The sequence below is a fragment of the Macrosteles quadrilineatus genome, unplaced genomic scaffold (assembly GCF_028750875.1).
Source record: "Macrosteles quadrilineatus isolate MER2022 unplaced genomic scaffold, UCM_ALF_1.0 Scaffold_4__1_contigs__length_99947679, whole genome shotgun sequence".
Lineage (NCBI taxonomy): Eukaryota > Metazoa > Arthropoda > Insecta > Hemiptera > Cicadellidae > Macrosteles > Macrosteles quadrilineatus.
In genome coordinates this window covers 59,034,808-59,058,714 of record NW_026542597.1, presented here as the reverse complement: position 1 = coordinate 59,058,714, position 23,907 = coordinate 59,034,808, and the positions used below count along the sequence as shown (strand labels likewise).

The following is a 23,907-nucleotide window of genomic DNA, read 5'->3' as shown; positions in this document are numbered from 1 at the left end:
TTTAGCAAGCTTTGCCTATATGCTGATGATGCAAATTTAAAAATAGCCGCAGGAACCTATGCTGAACTTGAAGCCAAGGCCAATTCTGATATATTATTACTTAACAGTTTTTTTAATTCGAATAATTTGCGTTTGAACACAGATAAAACTAATTTTATGTGTTTCCAAGCAGGAAAAACTAAACCGCAAAATCTGCCAAAAATTGTAGTTAATAACAACATAATTCAAAATAAAGACCACATTAAATTCTTGGGATTAGAAATTGATGAAAATTTGAAGTGGAATCATCATATTGATCAGTTACTTTCTAAAATTTCATCTGGCCTTTATGCGCTAACAAGATTAAAACCCCTATGTGAAAAGGAAACTTTAAAAATTATATATTTTTCGTACATACATTCAATCATATCATTTGGAGTTTCACTTTATGGTGCAGCAAAAAAGAAAAAATTAAAATCAATTCTAAAAAAGCAAAAGAAAGCTATTAGAATTTTGTGCAATTTAAAACGCAGAACTTCAGTCAAAGAATATTTTAAAACTGAGAATATTATGACTGTTTAGGAATGTATGTCTATGAAACAGTATTATCAGTAAAGGACAGATTTAATGAATTACAACTTATTGGAGACTATCACAATTACTTCACTAGAAATCGAGAAAACCTGGCCACAAGCTCACATACTCTGCAACTTTTTACGAAGACACCTAAATATGCCGGTTCCAAATTTTATAATAAACTTCCTAAAGAAATCAAATTAGAAACTTCCAAAAATAAATTTAAATCAAAATTGAAAAAGTTTCTTATGAACAAGGCTATGTACTCCTTTGAAGAGTTTTAGTTCTTTAAGTTATTAATTGCTCTGTTTCATATCAATTGAAACTTTTGGTTTTAAAATAATTTTATCTATATTTTTAATTTTGATATTTTCATGTAGGCCTATAAACTTTCATATTGCACTGCTTGTTTTAATTTATTTGATCTGAAAAGCTATTAATATTGATGGTATGTTATTATGCCATGCATGATAATGATTAGTATTTTAGTTAGTTAGTTTTATTAAATTACTCTTGACGCCATTCCTGTATCTATGTATTGTACTTTAATGAATAAAGTTATATGAAATGAAATGAAATGAAATGCATTAAAACGGTACACTCTCCAATCTCCATGTTGTCCAACTAAGACATCTACCATTTATCCAAACTGCAACTAAGCAAGGTCTACAGATTTGAAGACTGCAGCTACGTGATGTAAGACTACATTTTCACACTGGCTAAAAAGTCAGACACTATGACTGTAATACCAAGTTAGGAGTTTGAAGCTCAAACGGCTTACGAAAAATCTGTCTCTTCGTTTATTACATGTCTGGCCACACATAAGCCGGACAAATTTTAAAGAAAATAAAGTATGCATCAAACTTACGCGAATTTCTTTGGTTCGCTATGCGTCTTGACGTGTCTAGCAAAGCTGCGGTAGCGGGTGTAGCTCTTTGGGCAAGTTACACAGGCAAACACAGGAGCTTGATTGTGAACCTCTGCGTGATGTCTGCGCAACTCTGACAATGTGTTGAGCTCAGCCAAACACGTAATACACTTCCAAATATATCCATCCAGTCCTGTGAAAAAACAACAAAAAGTCACTGGCTGTTCCAATACCATTTTGAAGTTTTATGTAAACACGCTAAAAACCTGCCTATCTTGTTTAGAGAAAACTTTTTTACTTTAAATAACGTCACCTTTTCCACTGGTCCTGGTCTCGTCCTCCGCCTCTGAAAGATAATCTGGATCATCAGCCCCATCATCTTCCTCTCCTAAATGGTCCAAGGTCGAGATCCTCTTACATTTCCTCTCCTTCTTCTCAACAGCTGATTGCCCAGATTGATCGATCTCCTCTATGGTTTGTTCCGATATTAAAGGTTTAGTCTGCTCATCATATTGCTCTTCCGATTCAGAGTGCTTTATAGGGGTACGAAGTTTTCTTTTGGATGTTGCTGGAAGAAAAGTTTTATATGATTGATAAGCAACTTAATGTTAGCAGTAAATTAGAATTATGTTAATGCAGGGTGAAAATGATAAAAATCATAAAATGTACAATAATTAGGCTGATGAAAATATTTATTAATTGAGACAAACTTCATCATCAGGACCTGTGGTCCATTATTAAATTTTTACCACTAAATTTGATTTATATAATATTCTGTACAAGATATGGTTTTATAATAGTTATTTGTGTAACTATAGTTCGGCCGCTTAGAAAGCGACCTCTTCTAGCATTGGTTAGCATTAGGGCGCAGGTCGTTTTCTAAGCGGCCGAACTATAGTGTGGAAAGTGGCACTTTGCTACATACGAGAGAAATGTTTACACACGAGCTGCGAGTGAGTGTAAAAAGTTGTTTGAGTGCAGCTGAGGCACTTTGCACTCGTGCTACACATTATATTTTTCCTACAGTTACTATAAAGCATAGAAATAATTAGTCTTTCAAACAGTTACAATACGTTTTAGGTTAGGTTAAATCCTTAGCAAACTGGGAAACAACTGCACCAGCTGTATTTTTAAATGTTGCCAACCTATTTCCATGCGTACATGGTTTACGTCCATAATAAAAGCACGCTGTTTTGTGTTGTTTGGTTGGAATAATGGTGTGCAAAAAAAAAGAATACTACAGCAAAAATAACGTGCGGCAAAAGTAAGAAAATGGAACTATTAGCAGATTTCTGTATATAATCAATTCAAGGAAGCCCACTTTGTCAGGTGACTGTAGGAAAAATATAGGCTATTGTTAAATTAAACCTTAGATAGAAGTATACGAACAATATACACCAAGACAAAGTTATGCAACTAGGCAGTATAATTAGAATGGAAAAACCTATAATTTATTTATCAAATTATCATCAATTTGAAATCAATATACTTAACTTAATCAAACAAGATACTATCGGCATAACGTTTGTGTGCAAAATTCTTAGTAAATATAAATTATATTATATTATCTATATAAATAAAATTAGAGTTTTGTCTGTACATTGCTCAGAATCATAAATTTTTAAGTTATTTTTACGTTTTATACATTAAAGAAGCCGAAACAAGTCTCATCTAAATTTTTGTCTGTCTGTCTGTTGTTCTGTCTGTCTGTAACACTCAAGATGGTATTTAACGCAATCTTCTCCATGAAAACGAAAGTACCTATCAAGATCCAAGTCATTTTAATGTATTCACTGGATTGGCGAGAGTGTCTTTAGCCATGAAAATATGGCCTCACTACTTTGTAAATAAAATTACGGACGTTCAAAAATGCAGTTTTGTGCGATTTTTGTCAAATTTCGTTCCATTTTAGAATTTAGCCTCCGGATTACGTTGAATATATTAAAATGGTGTAAATACCTGCTTCGTGGTAATCCTAATGTTGCTAGTGTCGCAACTAGTTTCGACTTTTTACAAAGTCATCTTCAGGCGAAGGTGTCAAGGATGTCAAATGGTGGTCACTTCATATGAAGGTCGTCATTACACATAAATGTACATAAAAACACGAACACGAACACGGACATTAACACGTAAAAACGGTACATTTGTACCAAATGTACCGTTTTTACGTGTTAATGTCCGTGTTCGTGTTCGTGTTTTTATGTACATTTATGTGTAATGACGACCTTCATATGAAGTGACCACCATTTGACATCCTTGACACCTTCGCCTGAAGATGACTTTGTAAAAAGTCGAAACTAGTTGCGACACTAGCAACATTAGGATTACCACGAAGCAGGTATTTACACCATTTTAATAAATTTCGTTCAATTTTTATCACATAATCATCTATGAAATAACGAACAGCTGTTCGGATCAAGATTATTTTTTCTAGCTGTCGCTGATATGTTTACAAATACTGCAACCATTTCCGATCACGTTTTCAAAGCAAATCCCAACCAAGTGAGAATAAAAAATGTTTTTCTTACATAAGGATTTAATTAATCACAAGTGCAATATTATAGTGTAACGGTAAATGATATTAAATAGCTAGGCATTATCCAGGTCAGGAACCAGAGATTCTTTGTGTATCAAATTGTTCTTGAGTTTTGATAACCAGAAAGAAGACCTTGAATCAGTGTTGTATTGGGCTGGGACACTTAATGATCGTCGCCAATAGCTTAGAAACATGGTTTCCACTTATTGACGGCACTTCAATGGCGGTTGTGTAAAGTGTATAGTAAAAAATCACAACTGCAGTGGGTGATTGTAACAGAGGTTTACGGATGATGGTAAACTCGCTTTTCCAATGTGTCACTTTCTGTTTCTACTCACCGTGTGATGCAATCGCTGGACCATACAGCCAATAGGCCCATAGCCCATCTCTTGGGTACGTATGCCTACCTATTTATTCATAACAACCTTTTCAACGACGATCCTTGATACCGGTACTTTTCCATAGAATACATGGCCTACCTACTTAAGAAATAAAAAAAACCCAACATTGTGTGATTTTTGTCACATTCCCTTCTAATGTTAATAGATATACTAATCATTGTTTAGAGAATACGTAATCTATTAAATAACAAAAAAGTTGTTTGGATAAGGTTTTTTTCCCAAACTGACACCGATAAGTTTAAACATACTAAAAAAAGTTAAGTTAAAGTTAAGTTATAACTTCTTACGAGAAAATCCAAAATCGAGAGATCAATAACCTCGGGACTAGATTAATGCATTTACTTGGTAGGATGTACTATAGTTCTTAAATGTTAACGTTGGTTTTTGGTATTGGTTATTTTCCTTAGAACCGTTGGTAGCTGCAAGAATCATTTTTATATACCAACACATCACTGTAATGAAATTAGTTATCGTTGGTGTTGCACCTTAGAGGCATATTCAATTTAATTGATGTCTTAACTGTATAAGTTTTGCTTTTTCTGTATGGATTCCAAAATCTTAGCTTACCCGGTATGCTAAGAAAATGATAACCCATTTGAGTAAAACATTTGCTGAGCAAACCATCATGAATTGTTTACGCCTTTACGTTGTTTATGTATCAATAGTTCGTGGCCTATTTTGGTAATTTTTATTCTAAATTACCAATCTAAATTGTCTATGTACTTCATTTCATATAGTAAGCCGTCATTTCGACAGCATTTCCGGTCATCTTTGGTCCAAACAATTATAAATTGTTATGATAAAATTTGATTAGGCCTACATTAACAAAGATTTAAAATACTAATTTTATATGTTTGCTTAAACCGTGGCAAATTCCTTAGTTAAATTGTGTATTTTTTTGTGTTTGTTGGTAGGTAACGCATTAATGTCCTCATTTCTCAGTGTTTCACGAAACGGACAAGAGCACCTTTGATAATGAACATGTCAACCGAAATAATGTGTTAAATGGTAAGGTTGAGGTAGTACTTTAAATACGTATAACCATTGTGGAAAGTAACTTTCAATTATAGGCTAGGTTCATTATAGGCTTAGGGCTACGTGGATCTATAAAGCATTTTTTAGTTTAATCATTGGATTTAACATATGAACCAACACGATCCGGGTGACATTTAATTGCGAAGCATTTATTTTGGCTTGAACTGTCAGATACAGTATTTGCGAAGGTTTATATATAATAGTTTTGCCAGCATTTCTGCAAATATGCAAACTAACTGCTGTTCTTAATATAAGAAGGTTTCAACTGACATGACATAAGAGTAGGAAATTCGCTAAAATCATATTAATGTTATTAATTATTATTATTTTTACTATTGTCTTGAAAGTATGAGAACTCCGTCCCAGTACTTATGTACCAGCCGACACTGAATGTCAAAAAGAACATGCAACAGATTGTATGAAAACTTACCTTTTTCTGGTGAAACCAGATCTGTGTAATCGTTGGTATTTTCTTTGACACAGATTGTACTACCATCGTAGTCATGATCAAAATTCTGAAATGAAAAATACAAAAATACTTATTTACTTGAATACTCAGCCCTTATCGATGAAGTTAGTTTAGTGGAAATATTGGGTGGGTCTTCATGGAATCATCACTACAGTATGCAAACTACTGTATAAGGCTGGTTTTGACAAATCAAATCAAATCAAATCAAATCAAATTATCTTTATTCACTTTATACATTTTATATACATGAATAGTGTCAAAGCATACAACATTAGTTATAAAACATAATCTAAATGGCTTAACCATAAATTTGACAATTATTTTAGAATGGACAGCTAATTCATTTTTGATTTATAAACTCATCTATACTATAGGGAGCCAGATTAATTAAGAATGATTTTAGCTTTTTCAAAAAATTGGGTTTGTTTTGATCTTTTTTTAGTAAGGCAGGCAAACTTCTTATGAATAAATTGCCAATATACGAAGGCTTCATTTTTGAAAGTTTCAGACGATGATGACTTTTTACAGTAAGATTTTTCCACCTTGTATTGTATTTATGGGATACTTCAGTGTTTTTATCTTTATAAACATGCCGAATAGTTTTAAAAATATACAAACCGTACACTGTAAAAATTTCCATTTCTTTAAAGTACTTTTTCACCGACTTCTTATTCTTAAATTTTTCAATAACTCTAATGGCCTGTTTTTGCAGTTTTAAAACCTTTTTCAAATTTTTTTGTGCTGTCCCACCATAAATTTCGATTCCGTAGCCAATATGACATTCTATAAGCGAGTGGTATATCAATTTTAACACAGCTTTATCACAGAGATAAGCCATTGATCTCAAAACAAACAAGCCTGAATTAATTTTACCAACCAAATATGTAATATGTTCATTCCAATTTAGATGTTCATCAATTATCAAGCCTAAAAATTTAGTTGATTTCACCTGATTGATCGGCTTATTATTTAGATTAATTTTAGGGGTTTGATCTTTTTTTATCTTATTTGTATGAAAGAGAACAAAATTTGTCTTGTTTGTATTAAGTGTTAAATTGTTGTTTGTTAAGAATTGTTCAATATTTTTGAGCTCCAATTCAGTAGAATTTATAATATCAGTAATTGAACTACCCGAAGTTTTAAGATTTATATCATCAGCATGGGAGGTTTTTAATGTAGCATATAAATAAAATAGGGCCCAAAATAGAACCCTGAGGGACCCCTAGATACGTCTGTAGTAAATCTGATTTTGTCTTCTGTATCCAATTGTTTTTTGATAAATAAGAGAGTTCTACAAATTGATAGCGATCCTCCAAATATGAAGTGAACCATTTATGTGCAACACCCTTAATGCCCATTATCTTAAGCTTGTTTAGCAATACCATATGATCTACATTGTCAAAGGCCTGCGACATGTCCATAAATGTTCCAGCAGTACTTAAGCCTTTATCAACAGAATCTATTATGGCTTCAATGAGACTAATTGCTGCAGTAACTGTTGATCTTCCAGCCCAGAAACCATGCTGTTCATTATCAATTTGCTCTGATCTGCTTAAAAATTCTATCAGTCTGTTGTAAACTGCTTTTTCATATACTTTTGAAATTGTGGGAAGAACTGATACTGGTCGGTAATTAGAAACATCATTTTTAGAATTCTTTTTATAAACTGGTATGATCTTAGCAATTTTTAATTGTTTTGGAAAATAGCCTGAGATAAATGAAGAATTTATAAGATGTGTCAGGATAAACTTTAATTCATCTTTTACCTCCTTAAGAATGGTGACTGATAAGCCATCATAACCAGATGATTTTTTGTTTTTAAAAGATTTGATAATTGAGACTATTTCAGTGTCAGTTACGGGTTTTAGATAAAAATTTGAATTCAATGAAAAACCTATATTGTTGTCATCTTGAGTAGAGAAAGATGGTTGAGCTAGATTTGTGGTCATTGTATGTGCAAAAAATGAATTAAAGAAGTTGCTTACTTCTTCGGGTCGGCTTATCAGCTTCTCACCATTTTTTAACACAATGCCTTCAGTATCTTTTTGTTTTTTACTATTGTGAATTTCTTTGTTTATTATTGACCAAGCAGTTTTTGAAATGTTAGGTGATTGCTTGATTTTGTTGTTGTAATACTCTTTTTTCGCATTTAAGAGTTCTGATTTATAGTTTTTCTTTAAGATATTAAGATCGTTAGATGTGGGTTGTTTTAATAATCTAGCTCCCTTACTTAAATTAACAATAACATCCCTCTTTAGCTTTAAATCATAATATTCAAAAAACGTTGCAGTTTGTGTCTATTAGACACAAATGTGAAGTAAGATTGATGAGTGTAGAATAGGTTGCATGCTTTGTCACTGATCAAGACCAACTACAGTATTTCTTTAGTTATATTTTATAGTTATATTTAATTTTTTAGTTATTTTTATAGTTATATTTTAAATATAAATTTTTCTTTAGTTTATATTTATATTTTTAATAATTTAGTCTTTGTTAAACAAAACATTACAAATTTTACTAAATGTCACTCAATACATAACCACTCAACTAGACAATCAAACAACCTGTACATCCCACCAGTTAGACTTTCAAAATTCACAAAAAGCCATAAATATTTACAATTACAGCTTTTCAATAAACTTCCCATTCCATTTAGAGAAATTGATAACATAAACCTTTTCAAATCAACATTATCAAGAAGGCTAATTAGCAAAGCCTTTTTTTCTATAGACGATTTTTTTAACACAAATAATTACTCTGAACTCTTAACACTATTGGCCACTAGGAGGCAGCCTGCATGACCAAAAATCTTTTTATAAATTTCCTGAATATTTACAAATTGTTTAGTTTTGAGGCATTATTTACTTAAGTTTTGTATAAATTTGTGTAAAGCATTCAATCTTAGAATTTTAAATTTAAATATTTAGGCCTGTATGTACAGTTTATGCAACAAAATGTTCAATGTTTCATAGGATGATGTATAGATTTAAGCATGATGTCACATTTGTGTCCTGACTTCTGACGTTGTCTATTGTAATTTTATGTTGCTGAATGACAATAAAGATTATTATTATTATTATTATTACAAGTATAAGTAATGACCAAAAATTAATCATCAAAAGAACAATTTTTAGAATGACTAATATTGGACAATCAACATTTTTAAGTTAGGTATTTATTCAATATAATATACACAACTTGCCATTATACTGTAGGCTACAGTATTAAAATACCCCGCCGCAGCAAACCTGCAGACTAAGCGAATTTCCATTAACCTGATTGGATTTACACTAAATTGCCTCCATAAAAATAGCACATTTATTTCCTATTTAAATAGAATTAGTTTAACGAGTACTTAGGTTTGCTGCAACAGGGAGGGTAAAAAAGATTTTTTTTATAAAATGATAATAGTTTAGTAAGAAATAAAAGTATTTTCCAAAATCGATCAAAATATGTTCATAAACAAGCAAACTACAACAGTTGACTTATTCTCCATAAGAATAACATGGGAATTTCAAAATTACAATTTTTTTGAATTTTCTCCGTAACAATTAGGCGCATAATAACGCTTCAATATACTAAATTATTTGTTTTTTTAAGCTCTACAAAATGGTTTAAAAAGAAATTGTGAAATTTCGTGTTTTTAGGGTCAAAAATGGGAAAAACCTATTTTTACCCCATAAAACCCCCTATAAACCCCCGTTCCCATAGTCCGATCATGCTGGTTCGCGAACTCATTCAAGTTTATCCCGCCTTACACCTTCAAACCAAATTTTATCAAAATCGGACAAAAATTACTCAAGTTATCGTGCGGATGGACACATATATATATATAGATATATAAAAATTTGAACGAATGGTGTTTTTGGCCTCTGGGGACATCAAAATGAAAAAGTAAATCGGTCCCGGGCTTAGGTCTTACCATGAGACCTACGGTAATAGCTACTTCCCTATAGGGAAATTCGCTAAAAAAATTGAAACACATTTTGTAATCAATCAAAGCTTAGAATTGTTACAAAAAATAATTTTAATGTCCTTTTTACTTACGTTTTCACAACTCATTTCTGTATATTCTATCACTTGCGGATCATTTATCTCCTCTTCTTTCTCTTTATACATTGTCATAAGTGATATTTGAGATTGTGAGCAGGTTTGGGAAAATTCAAAAAATAGATTGATTTTTGAACAGCACTCGGTGCAAATTGTTTTTGGAAGTACATCTTCAGGGTAAAGCTGAAAATAAAAATAAGATGAGAATCTATAGATTAACTTATGGTAATTGCTGTAAACTTACTGTTTTACTTATTTAGAGTCCATTATTATTCTAGTAAATATTATCATTGCATTTTAGTGAGTGTGTGGTTTAATGTTGTACTTCTTTTTAGACATGTATGGCTTTTCCTTCAAAACTGATGGTAGGCCTATGTTAGAATTCAGCATGAAAAATACTGTAAGAAAACCTCAATAAAAAAAAACGATACTGGGCTACAGTAGGTACCTAAAATTTTCATTCCAACCTACAACTTTAACTGTAAATTGAATAGCTTTGATATCCTTAGTATTTAATTATAGATGAAACTCTAGGGGCCTACTAGCCTAACTTATTCACCAGAAGGTAATGATGTAATGAGGTAATGAGGTAAGGTTATAATGTAAATGTACCTAATCAAATTTCATGCTGCGAAGGTTTCAACTTTATTACAGTTCATCTTCAGCAGCATTCATACATTGAGAATAAATGACATCAAGCGATGTATGTAGAGTATGCCTAATTACAGACATTTAGGCTTTACAACACACAGAAATATATACCAAGCGGTTTGGTCTTTATAAAATTGTGTGAATACTGGCGATTTTGAATTGCTCAATATTTATTTCTGTGTGTGTGTATAAGTGTTTGTAAACGTTCTACAATCATCGATCGATGGGATTTATTTAAGCGTCGAAATGAATGAAAAATAACTAAGTTACCATACATTTTACACCTTCTGGCAAATACGCAAGGTGTAGATTTTTATGTTAAAAATTTACTTTAAAACAATTAACCTATCTTATTTCTATTGAATGTTAAGTTAATCGTGTTTTAAGTAGCCTATTGCACCTAAGTTATTGGCGTAAGTGATATTCAGGAAAAACCGAGTCTCACTTAACTTAGACAGACTACTCAACTTTATTTCTGAATAAGTAGTATATAAAGGACTATACACACACATGACACATCAATTCTGGCATGTCACATCAGTACAGTAGACTCCCTCTTCTCCGGACTTCTCGGGAGCGAGGCCAGTCTGGATAACGGGTTTTCCGGTTAAACCGACGTCCCCAAAAACTTGTTAAAATAGACTGTTTACTGTGATATTCAACTTAAATTTAGGACAGCATTGTATTTAGACACGTGATCACTGGTCTCAAATCTTTCCCACCAGAACAGTCGTTTCAGTATTGCCCACTTCCTGCCGATCTAGTCCGGTTAAACCAATGTGCTGGTAAAAATTGTCCGGTTAAAGAGATATCTTTTCCGCCTAGTGTAGTCCGGTTAAACCGATGTCCGGTTAAAAGGTGTCCGGATAAGAGGGAGTCTACTGTAACTTATGTCACAGTAAAAAAAAATTCTTTAACGGATTTTTTTTTTGCAATCTACACTCATCCAGTGCAGCTCCAACACAGGACTATCAGTCGCTTTGATGGCATCCATCAGTCAATTTCAGATTTCTTCCCAGCGATATATTTTGGGATTGTTCGGACGCCTGTGTGATGCATGTGTTTGACATAGAAAAAATATTGTTTTTTTTTAATTTTCATAATATTTTTTAACATTTTTTAAGTACCGGTAACATACTATTTGTAACAATCATCAAGATGGACGATGAAAAATTGATGGAATATTGTGTTTTACCAAAAGAGTTTTAGACTGTAACATCAATGTACTGTAAGTAAATAAAGTTGACCGAATCCAACTGACGGAAGTTGACTGAATCTGTTGTCAAAAACAACCAAATGAAAATAGGCTATCAATTATTTCATTCGATATATCGTTTGGTTGGTTAGGTTAACCAAACCTAACCAACCTAACGATAGACTATATTGAATGAAATAGGCTAATCGATATATATTTTTACCTAACCCGCCATGTTAAACTTCCCTATCCTAAGCGTGATGTATACAACTTCCTTACTTCTCGAGTGATGTAAAGTATCAAAAAACTCACTCGGTGATGTAATGAAACCCATTTAAATAACATTGAGTGGATAACTTAAAAATTATACCTCTATGGAGCCAACGACGTTCAACGCTAGAAATCAGCTGTGCGCTTGAATGTTATTGTTATGCTTTAAAGTATTTTCCTAACCTAGCTTTTGTTTGTAAAAGAACGTTACTCTTAGAAGATGAGTGAAATGGATAGTGAAAAATATTGTACATAGCCCCGTGTATATTGTCGGGTCAGGTAAAATCTTGTACGTTACACGTTACGCAAGAGCGTGTTTACATCACTTAGGTGAATTATGCAACTCGCTTACGCTCGTTGCACAACATTCACTTGCGTGATGTAAAAACGCTCTTACTACACTTGTAATGTAAATAGCTATTATTCGGTTGTTTTTAACAACGGATACGGCAGTTTACCCGTAAGCCTAGTAAGTTAAGTTAATTCCTTAACTTATAGGTCGGTAAACATCTTTAAGGTAGGCTAGGTATATTTTACCATAAACTAACCAACACAAGTAGACTTCTCATCCCATTGTAAATTTTGAAGCTCGTTTTTCATGTCTAGTTCATGTACGCCACACTGGGCGCTAGTGTCGACGAAATTTTGTTTCTATTATTTTAGGGTTAATTTCTTGATTTTTGCTTTGGTTTTTGCTCTAGCGTCGGCCGAAAGCGGACCTATACCACGTTAGCGTGTAGTATGTGACTTGCATTTTGTTGTGGTGTAGGTTGGTAGTAAATTTCCCCGTAAAATCCCCGTCTGGCAATCTCAAAAATCTACTTTTTGTCCCGTCTTTTTCCCTCCATTTGGCAATACAATTCCAATGAGACCGGCTACGTTCCAAGCAGTGCTGCTATCTGTAGGTGTTTAGTGAACTACGTCGACTCTCGTTGTAAAGCAGGACATCCCCGCATGTTATTTGCTATTTGTCAGACCAAAATTGGAAAGCCAATCACACGCGGCAATCGGGTTTGTTCGATGCTGAGGGCTGCGCCGCACTGGGGATACGCCGCTATTTGTCGTGCCACAGCGAACGTGTTAAATAACTAGGGGACAATATATTGTTTATGATTAGATCGTATTATTTGGTTAAACGAGGTTTTAAATGACTGTATTAACGGGAAACAAATTGTAAACAAAACACGACCTCTACATAAACCGTACAGAACTAACAATAAAATTGTCTTCAGCTGTTCCATTAGGATGAGAAATCTACTATGTAAGGGAGTAGCCTATGTTTTAAGTTATCTATGATTTTACTCAATAAATTATTTAGGGTTTGTCATTAACTTTCAGGGGGTTTTTCTTAGCAATTAATGGAATTGAACAAATTAGATTGTCAATGGACTAGGCCTAAACTTAGTATCCTTGGAGCCTAGGCCTAGGCTAGCTATGGACGTTATTATAATCTTTAGGCTGTACTGGCCAAGTAACTATAAACAGAATATAATCTGTACTTCTGGAACCTTCAGCTCAAGCAAATAGTCTAAAAGCACAATGGAAACAGCATTATTTGAACTAAAAGACTAATTTTGACTTTGTTTACAAATTTGAATAAGACAAGAGGATACTTCGAGATTGGTAAAGACAGTGTCTATTAAAATGGCTCACCCAAATCTGTAAACACTGAATGATCTTGGTAGCTAGATTCAATTTTTCTCCCTCTTCTCCATAAATTTTTATATAATTTTGTATCTTCATCGCACATAACCGGCAGTATACTTCTTCCGACATTTTATAAATGATTTTAGAATAAAATTTTGCACTAGGATTATTTAATTATAAAGTTATTTGCCCCATTACCGCATTCCTTTCTCTAGTTGGATCTACTTTAATTAAAACCGAGGAAGGGAAACTCGAAAATGAAACACTGAAACTGCAAAAAAGGTGAGCTTTTTTCGCTCTCAATTGATTGGCAAATTCAATTCAATTCAATTCAATTATTCAATTCAATTATTTAAGATGGGGACGCCACTATGTGCGTATTTTAACCCAAATATGAGTGAAGGATGAGTGTAGGATGAGTGGCGCGATCTTGTAGTCTTGTTAGTGACTAAGGCCGACATGTTCCTTAGACACAGCTGTTAATTAATAGCCCATACAGCTAATGGCAACTAAGGGACCTACAGTTTATAGTGGAATCCGAACCACATTTTTCCTTGTAATTTACGAATTGGTCTAATTATCAGGATAATACTGCGGATAGTCGTAGTACTCACTAGTGCGGACGTTAATCCACACCAGGGAGCATCGCATCCACAGTGCATCCCTCTTCTCTTCTCTCAAAGACAAGAGAATTAATATTGAAAACTAGCTCGTTGCTCGAAATTGAGCAAAATTGCAACTTGCACTGCAAAAAATAAAGAAGGAAAACATAAACAGCACAATCAGTGAATCAGTATCAAAGTAGACCTCACTCATAACTACTACCACACACCACTGAGTCAATGTCTGAAGCATAAACTAACCAACGCAAGGCAGTATGTTTAATCTATGCTTGAAGCATAGCTCATCTTGAAACTCCTATTTACTGGTATGGTAAAAAAGTCAACTGAAAGGTTGAAATTGTCGCCTAGTGTGACCAACCCAGCAACTTTGTCGTCGCGACAAATTCGCACGAAAAAGTCGCAGCGACAAAGTCCAAGGCCCCACTAGAAAAACCTAGTGGGTTTTTAGTGGGGCCTTGCAAAGTCGCCAAGTGTGGCCCTAGCCTAGCTAGGCGACCGGCGACAACAAACAAGACAACAGCTGACGGCGACAGCTGAAGACAATTAATTTAATTGCTAGTTCTGCCCGGTGCACTGCGCAGCGTAGAGGTCGTATTGTATTTGGTTTACAATATTCTTTTGTTATTTCAGCCATTTAAAACTTTGTTTAACCAAATAAAACGATCTAACCATAAACAATAACTCATCCCCTAGTTATATAGGGTAACCAATGTACAAACCATTAAATTAACCCTAAGATAATATAAATAAAATTTCGTCGAAACTAGCGATCAGTGTCACCGGAAATGAACTAGACACGAATCACGAGCTTCAAAATTTACAATGGGATGAGAAATCTACTTGTGTTTTGCCCGTTATGTTGGTAAATACTCTTATTACATATTGGCTTCCTGGAAGGGGCCGGATGAACAGAGGACCGGTAAAACCAAGGCCGGATATGAGGGGTTCTACTGTAGCGAATTTCCCTACCGGGAGGTATCTTTATTATCGTAGGTAAGACCAGGACCGAAGCTTTTTCCTTTTGATGTCCCTAGAGGCCAAAAACACTATATATATATATATCTATATATACATATATATATATATACACTAGTATACATACATCTCTGTGGTATGAGGTATATATGACGTATCCGAACACGATAACTGAGGCGGTCCATTCCAAAACTCACATTATCCTTATTTTTAAAATTTTTATGAAATTAAAAAAAAACGTTTCATTAATTATCCTGACAGTGAATTATTATGTTTTGTTTCATCCGAAGTGAAAGATATGTGTCTTTGTGTATTATTGCATGCCTTTTTCTTCCTAATATCTGTAGTTTTTGAGAAAATAAGTTTTAAGTGTGGATAAAGTTAGTTTTGCTCTGACGCCTATGGATAAAGTTGGTTTTGGAAGGACAGTATTTACCCTAGGATGGCATAACACTAATCAGTTTGGTTTTTAAAAAATACAACAAAATATTAAGATAATGTCCCTAATAATATATATGGCTTGTATTAACCTTAATATGTTAGATTTTCTAAGTGGTACTTACTGGAAATGTTATAAAATTATAAAAAAACCGTTTCATGAACTGTTTTAATTTTACAGTAAAAGAATTGCCATACAGAAGCACAGGTCATTAGACGTTCTCTGGACTAATGTTAAAATTAAAAGTGAGATACTTACTTATGTTAACATCTTTCAAATTAATTGATTTGTACTTTAAGAACAAGAGTACCCTTCTAAACTACAAAACTGTCATCTTGATCAGGGTAATAGGGTATCCTTCACAATACTCCTCCTCATGTGGTTGTCAGACGACAGAGCCAGAATTATAACAAAGTCACATGACTGAATTCAGGACACCGATTGGGTAAGAGGATATAGATGGTTTTGGAAAAACAAAAAATACATCCTCCTATTGGCTTGTGGATTATGTGAGTTTTCTAATGATACAACCGAAATTAAGTGAGTTTTGGTAATGACACACGCTTTTTAACATTAAATATTAGTAGGATTACTGTAAACAAGTTTTGACACGATATTTTATAGCGAACAAATGTGTCTTTTTCTGCTTAATTCAGTGATACCAATAAGAGTAATTTTTCATATCAAATAAAAATATGTATTATAACTTAGTTAAAGCCATTTTATTATTTTTCAATGTCATTTAGCTTCATAAAATTCAATGTTTTATATAATTTACGTTACACATAATATTTTTCAAGTTCTAATTGCCACGATTAGAGTATGCGTCCGTGTAGCCCTTCTCCCGTGAGGTTTTCTGAAACGTAAGATTTCAAATTAGTCAAAACACAAACACATTTAACATATTGGTGTATCAATGTATAACTCTGAATTGAATAGCTCACAAATAAACGATAAACAAACTGTTTTATATGCAAAACAGGGGTGGTTATTTCGTTTATAGCACCAGCCGCTATACTCGTGCTTTTTGCATTGGTAAGATGATGCGGAAGAGAACATCTGTGTGTTTTTTTATAGTTATCCTTGTAACTATTGATTTTAGGATAAAAACTTAATCTTACCACTAAAAAAATAAATACCACATGTCATAAGTAAATATAAATATAAATAAAACTAATATAAATACAGTACTTAAGTTTAGACGTATGATAAAATGTTACAAGTATTTTGACCCTCTAAAGTAATCCCACAATTAATTACCGGTAGCACTATCTTATAGAGACCTATTTATGCAGATTGAAAATGGATTTTAAACACTGCATGGATCCAATGTTGTGAATACTTTTTACTGTTTCTCACACTTTAAATGAAACAGAACTAAATCATCCCTTATACATCGTCCAACATTCGTATGAAAGTTGAATGACTGGCGGATTTAAGCACCAGTTGAATAGCATATTATGTAATCCTATCTTTTCTAGCATACTGTTTACAATTTACATTGTTCTAAACATCCATAACTCACATTCCTCTTTACCTAGTCTAGGAACAATATTGAGATGGCATATTGCAAGACTTATGCAATATGCCAGTCAGTATGCAAGACTATCAGAACTATTAGTTGCAACTATACATAGTTTTACTCGTGTTAGGTATTTTTTATTACGAGTAATTTACCTCATCGTCTGGTAATGCCCTGTAGTAAGGAGCTAACTTCCTGCTCAGCGGCACTCCATCAATTTTTTTGTCAGTTTCGTTTGGATTTTCTGGTTGACCATCAAGTTTCTCTGTTTTAATGATCATCACCGTATCGGAAGATTCATCATTAGCCTCATAGTGATTTGTATTACCATCTTCATGATCATCTTCAGCATCAGAAATATCTTCCTTTGATTCACCCACTCCTACAGGGGATTGAAGACTTATAATTTCTATTTCAACGGGCCCCTCTTCAGAATGTTTTGTTACAAGCTTTGGTAAGTCAGAAACTGCGCGAGGATGTGATTCGTTTACCACGGTTTCAATCTTTTGAAGTGCATCTTCAACTTCATCTGACTGTGCGAGGAATACTTCTTCAATCAATGACTGTTCTGAAACATCTCGTTGGACTGGATACTTATTAATTTCGTTGTTAGGCTCGACTTCCACTCTGTTCAAGATTATGCTAGGCTCTTTTGGTTCAGCTTTGATTTCTTCACTACTACTTTTAGAAGGATGATTGAACAGAACTGAGATATTTTCTGAGATATTTTTGGTTACATTTGTTTCTGCTCGAGAAAATTCGGTGGCATTGAAATTGTCATTTGTATCTTGCAACTGCCCGTATCCAAAAACATCTTTTAAGCTGGACATTTGGAAATAATACCAATCACCCATCACAAGGGGGTATGGTGGGCCTACAAAATAAAGTTTAGATAAGATTATAGTTCAAACCGATAGCGAAGATAGAGGCATACTGTACATACAAAATATTACATTTTATTATCAACAATGCAAAGTTTTCTTATCAAGTATCAACTCATCATAAGATTATTGAAACTCTGTATTTAAAAATTTGCGTTTTGAGTTCCAAACATCCATGACTATGTGTACCTAATATATGTAGTTTTATTGATCGAAAGGAACAAGAAATTTGGTTACGAGATAGCGGAAAGATAGGAATAAGTCCTTTTTAAAAAAATAGGAATATATTTTTTTGCTCAATGTAAAATCTAAATTTGCAGTCCAGATTGAAGACTTATTAACACGTTCACTAACGACCGTCCTCAACACACACATACACATAGGAGTGTAACGTTTGATGGGGAACGTGTTTAAGAGAACTTATACTTTACCCTCAAAAACTTTCTACTCAATACTTGTTTCCTTATATTTTATTAAACGCACCCTTGATTGAACACTGATCCATCGACGTGGCAGGGGTTGATTGTCGTAAGACCTTCAGGACTGCCCGGTTGCAGATCTTGGTATGCTCAGGGTAACACAAGCTCGCCGCCGCCGTGGCTCCGGTCATCGTGTACCCTATGCTCGGTACAGCTCCTTTCTTGAGGCCGCACAGCAAGCCTACAAAACTGCTGATGGAGATCGCCACCAGCCTGGAACTGTGGTTATCCTCTCGGCGCAAAGCCTCGAAGACTTCTGTAACAGTGATTTTGAAGTGCGAGTGATTCTATAGAGTCTCGATTAATTTTTTGGTTATTTGCTAATCGTCACACACACACAGGATTTTGTAATACATACTATAATGAGTAGGCATACACTTAAGAGTAATTAAAACTCACTAAAAGCTGCTATTTAATAATATAGTTTAAATTCTCCACAGTGTTTACCTAAGAATTGTTTTGATTCCACTAACAATCTGCTAAAATTATGATCTATGGAACTCTGGAACGGTGTTAATTGTATATTATTGTACGTCTGAATGATTACTTTCGAGTAGTAGAATTACACTTGTGAAATTCATTCACACTTATAGAACGATTCATTTGATAGCTACCGAAGTATAGTTTACTGCAACAGGTATGAACCAATATTGAGTTCACAATTGGATGGTTATTACCTGTTTATAATATCAAGAACTGTTCTTTTAAGTTCCTTAACTATTAAAACTGCCTGAAGAAATAACATGGAAACTTACGACAAGCAAGCTACTAAAACATCAGTGTCCATGTCTGAAGGCATCAACAGCAGAATGGCTAGAAACGATCAATTATCTTTTAAGCACTCACAATTCTAAATAATCGAAACAAAGGTATACTATACTCCCCTATTGTAGTGTAGGCATAACTGTAAAGCGTTCTAATTATTCTAGCATACCAGCAGCATTTCTCTGGCCAGCTCTCAAGATGGCGCCCAACTCCTGAGGGAAGTTTCGAGCTCGCGCTACAACAACAGAAGATGATTCTTGTGCCTGGGCCACTAATTCTCTGACATATGAAGATGAGTTTTCCTTGATAGGACTCTGGAGCGTTTCTGATTTCGGGTCACCAGTGACCACAGGATATCTAAAAAATCAAAGTACATGTCAAGTGGTGGTAAACATGTAGAAATTAGCGTGATATATCCGACCATGAGGTCATTGCATTAACGGACTGGTACGATAGCAAACAAATTGTCAAAACAACTAAAGGACTTGTTGGGCTAGTACCTAAGCCAGAACTAGGCCTAAACTTAGCTGTGGCAGTGGTGTAGTATTGTGGTCGTAAATATTATAACATCTGAGACCTGGAAATAATCATTCATCTGTACTAATAATCAATGGCGAAGTTGAGTGAAGTACGCGTATTTCGTTGTTGTATAGCAAACTAAATGTTTTTGGCCTTCTTTAAATCACTGGCACAGGTAATCTTTAGGTAGAATATTTTGGGAAAAGGTGGGAATCGCGTGTAAGCACACACGTGGCCAGTAGGTGGCCACTATGGCCTGTAGTGTTTAGGACAGGGATAATACCAGTGAACCACTCACTAAAAACCTAATCTACTCTTTCAGTCTTTGGATTAATTTTTATTGGCACATTCATTCAACTTGTCTAAAACTAACAAACAAGTTAGGAAATATTAAGTGCAATACTCTGAATAGTATCAACTCTTTGGATAACCTTGCTGCACAATGAACAGACTGGGCTATAAAATAATAGACGATTGGACCAGGAATTAATTACAGAACTAACACGCACTTACTCTGTACTAAGTGGGACAGCTGTAAGCTTGTGATTGACACGCAATGGTTCAGAATCGCTAACATGTCGAGTTTCTACCACTTGTCTGTTGGATGTCTGGTGAGGTTTTAAATCCTCAGGCTGCTTGTGGATCTGCTGCGTACATGTACGTGGAATCAGAAACCTTCGAAGAATCTATAAAAGGTTAGAAAAAGAAAGGCTATATACATAATTTGAATTTATAAACCATCTAGGGTCGATTTTTCAGGTATATCATTTTGAACGAATAGTGTTTTTGGCCTCTTGGGACATCAAAATGAACAAGTATATCATCGGTCCCAGCTCCAGGTCTTACCGTACCACCTACGGCAATAGCTACACCCCTATAGGGAAATTCACTAAAATGGACTTAATTCGTCATAAATATTGTAATACGCACAGGAAACTCTAAACGCACCCTTGCACTGAACAAATGGCATTCTCATGCTGCTTGTTGACTTTCACGGCGCCGCCCAGGCCTTTTGTGCCGTGCAGTAGAATGACGTAACGGTGGGCATGCTAATTTTACCTTCTACATCCAACTACATGGCTTTTACCACGAAACACTTACCCCAATCCACACAACCCCAGCAAACAAGATGGGTCTCTCCCTTATGGTCTTACTGGCTTCGTCGTCAGCAACCGTAGGTTTCTTCGGGACACGCGGGAGACAGGGTTTCTGATTACAAGGAATTTCATTGGTAGTTTCGTCACCCATTGTGGCAAAACTTCAGACCGAAAAGTTTGAAAATGCTTGATAAATATCTTGACGTGTACGATTAATTTGGTTATGTTGATTTGTGATTGTTGTTATGATAGATAATCATCTGTTGGTTACAAAAGGTCAAATGAGCAAGAACTAAAAATACTAGATACATTATTAAAGAACTATTTTGTATAGGATAAAAGTTGTTGTGTATCAAGACTTTTAAAAATAAAAATAAATAAATAAGTGGAAATATATTAATATATAATGACCACCCGGCCGGCTTCTATAGCTCCAATATGAAAGCAAACAGAAACCTAAAATTGCATCTGGAACCCCCTATTAAAATGAGGTATAACCCCCCTTTACATTTGAAAATTTCCCAAAAAAGCACCCCAAAGGACAGATTTTGGGGGGTGGGGTGTTTTATGGAAAATTTTCAAATGTAAAGAAGGTTATACCTCATTTTAAAGGTCTTTGAGTCCTGAGTATTTTAGTGGGAAAGGTTTTAATTTATTTCTTATCCCTATTTACAGGGTGTTCAAAACGTACAAAAAATAGACCTTTGAACTATTTTCACTGCAGAAAGAAATCTGATTTTCACAATTTATACTTGAACGATTTTGATTTTTATTAACTTTTTATTATTCTATTTGATTTTTATCGATTTATTTATTGATTTTTGTCAGTTTGCTGACATTTATTTTTTATTTAAAACCATCACTAATCAATGGATTTGGTTGGACACAATGGGACTCGCGCTTCACTAACCATCTCGCGCAGTGACACGAGTCGATGGACTTATGGATAACATTGAAATTCTAAAAACTGTGATGATGACAGGAAAAGGAAGTTTGCCTGGACGCCTTTCTTTGCTCTGCGGCGCGCGGCGTGGGACTCCAGAACACTGTACACGGTCAAAGATCCGGAGCACCACACTGAGTAAACTTAACGCTCGAAATGGAGTAAAGTGGAAATTGTTTATACAGCATGATGAATTATATGTAGGAATATTATATATGTAACTACCCAGAATGAAAAATGCTAATCTCAATATAAACAATAACGTAACAAGACATTTTGTTGATTTATTATTGCAAAATAATAATAAGTGACTAAATAGTATCTTGAGTTTTTTTACGGATTATTTCAAGGCTGTGCGACAAAAATCCCAATCATAATGTTGAGGATTAAATATTCTTTACTACATGGAGGAGTGAAATGTTTTGCATACTCTATGAAACAGATGACAGTTGTCAAAAATACAGTGGTTGTAAAAGGCTAAGCCATTTGCAACAGTTTTAAATTCAAACGAAAGTTTTTTTAAATTTGATACAAATTTGAAATTTAAATACAGTACTAAATGAAGTGGGACAAATGAAGTACATGTCCATTGGACCGACTATTAAAACTCACAATGTAATTGACTAGGTGTCATAAACATCCTAAGGACCCTTAGGATGAAAATAAATAGGTGATTGTGGAGATGGAAGTCATTGCGCAGGGATTACTGTCCAGGAATTACTGCCATCCAACCGGATTTTACCAGTCCCTAAAAATATATGAAGGTCGGGATATTACAGACTATTTAATTTTAAAAGACGGCCAAGTGGCATGACGACGAAGTGGTCGATCAACTGGTAACTCCCGACATTTACGAGTATATCTAAAGCTGAATTTTCCTAGGCGCGGAGTCGGCGAGCGGAGAGAGGAACGCGGAGAGCGGAATTGAAATTAACATGGCATTCCGCTCCGCTTCTAGGAAAACAGTAACATTAAATTGCCTAAGACAAGTGGAGTCCGCTCTCCGCGTTCCTCTCTCCGCTCTCCGACTACGCGCCTAGGAAAACCCAGCTTTAGACTGAGAATAGGTGCAAGGGATAGTCCCATATATTTCGATGGATAGGCAACGGGTGTTTTCTAGTTTTTAACTCACTAGGGAGGGCATACTATGGTAGGGAGGCCACTGGTATGTTTAAGTTTGCATTTAACAATCAATCAAGTGAATATCCTTTAATATAGGTCTATCTATACTTATAATACTCCTACCGCAACAAACCTACATACTAAGCGATTTTTCATTCGCTTGATTGGATTATCTCCTTAAAAACACTTTGTTTACTTTAATACTTTCTTATTAAATGGCGACCATACAAAGTAGGTATTTTAAGCCAAGTATGAATGGATATGAGTGAAGGATGAGTGGCGCGATCTTGTAGTCTTGTTAGTGACTAAGGCCGACATATTCCTTAGACACAGCTGTTAATTGATAGCCCATACAGCTAATGGCAACTAACTAAGGGACCTACAGTTTATTGTGGAATCCGAACCACATTTTTGCTTTGGTATATACGAATTGGTCTAATTACCAGGATAGTACTGCGGATAGTCGTAGTACTCACTCGTGCGGACGTTAATCCACACAAGAGAATATCGCATCCACAGTGCATGCATATAAATATCCACAATTTGTGATCTCCTAGTAGCTGGATTGAAATGAAATGAAATGAAATGAAATTAAATGAAATGAAATGAAATGAAATGAAATGAAATGAAATGAAAATACTTTTTTATTGAAGCGAACATTAGGACCACATGGTCCTTTCTTACAGTTAACCTCTTATGTACTAAATATAAACTAAACAATGTATTTTTATAAAACTTTTAAAACTATAAACAAAAAAATAAGTAAAAACTAAAGTTATAAATCTTTGTCCCTAATATTACAGGATTACAGGACGACGCCACCCGTCCCAGTCTTATCGCGTTACTTATTCCCTACCTATTTAAA

The 23,907-nt window shown here is 34.4% G+C and overlaps 2 protein-coding genes across 2 annotated transcripts; both read right to left on the bottom strand.

Annotated features, from left to right (window-relative positions):
- Nucleotides 1-1,419: 1,419 nt before the first annotated feature.
- LOC128992957 (uncharacterized) lies at nt 1,420-13,863 on the bottom strand. The gene is made up of 5 exons (XM_054416703.1): nt 13,684-13,863; nt 9,912-10,097; nt 5,826-5,910; nt 1,737-1,991; nt 1,420-1,616 (listed from the first exon to the last, which is right to left on the bottom strand). The coding sequence occupies exons 1-5, from the start codon at nt 13,804-13,806 to the stop codon at nt 1,420-1,422; spliced, it is 846 nt and encodes a 281-aa protein (XP_054272678.1). The 5' UTR covers nt 13,807-13,863.
- A 2,570-nt stretch (nt 13,864-16,433) lies between these two features.
- On the bottom strand, nt 16,434-21,207 carry LOC128992622 (uncharacterized). Its single transcript, XM_054416291.1, has 6 exons — nt 20,982-21,207; nt 20,394-20,566; nt 19,531-19,718; nt 18,601-18,852; nt 17,392-18,110; nt 16,434-16,570 (listed from the first exon to the last, which is right to left on the bottom strand). Exons 1-6 carry the CDS (start codon nt 21,126-21,128, stop codon nt 16,517-16,519), a joined length of 1,533 nt encoding a protein of 510 aa, XP_054272266.1. The 5' UTR covers nt 21,129-21,207; the 3' UTR covers nt 16,434-16,516.
- Nucleotides 21,208-23,907: the final 2,700 nt, after the last annotated feature.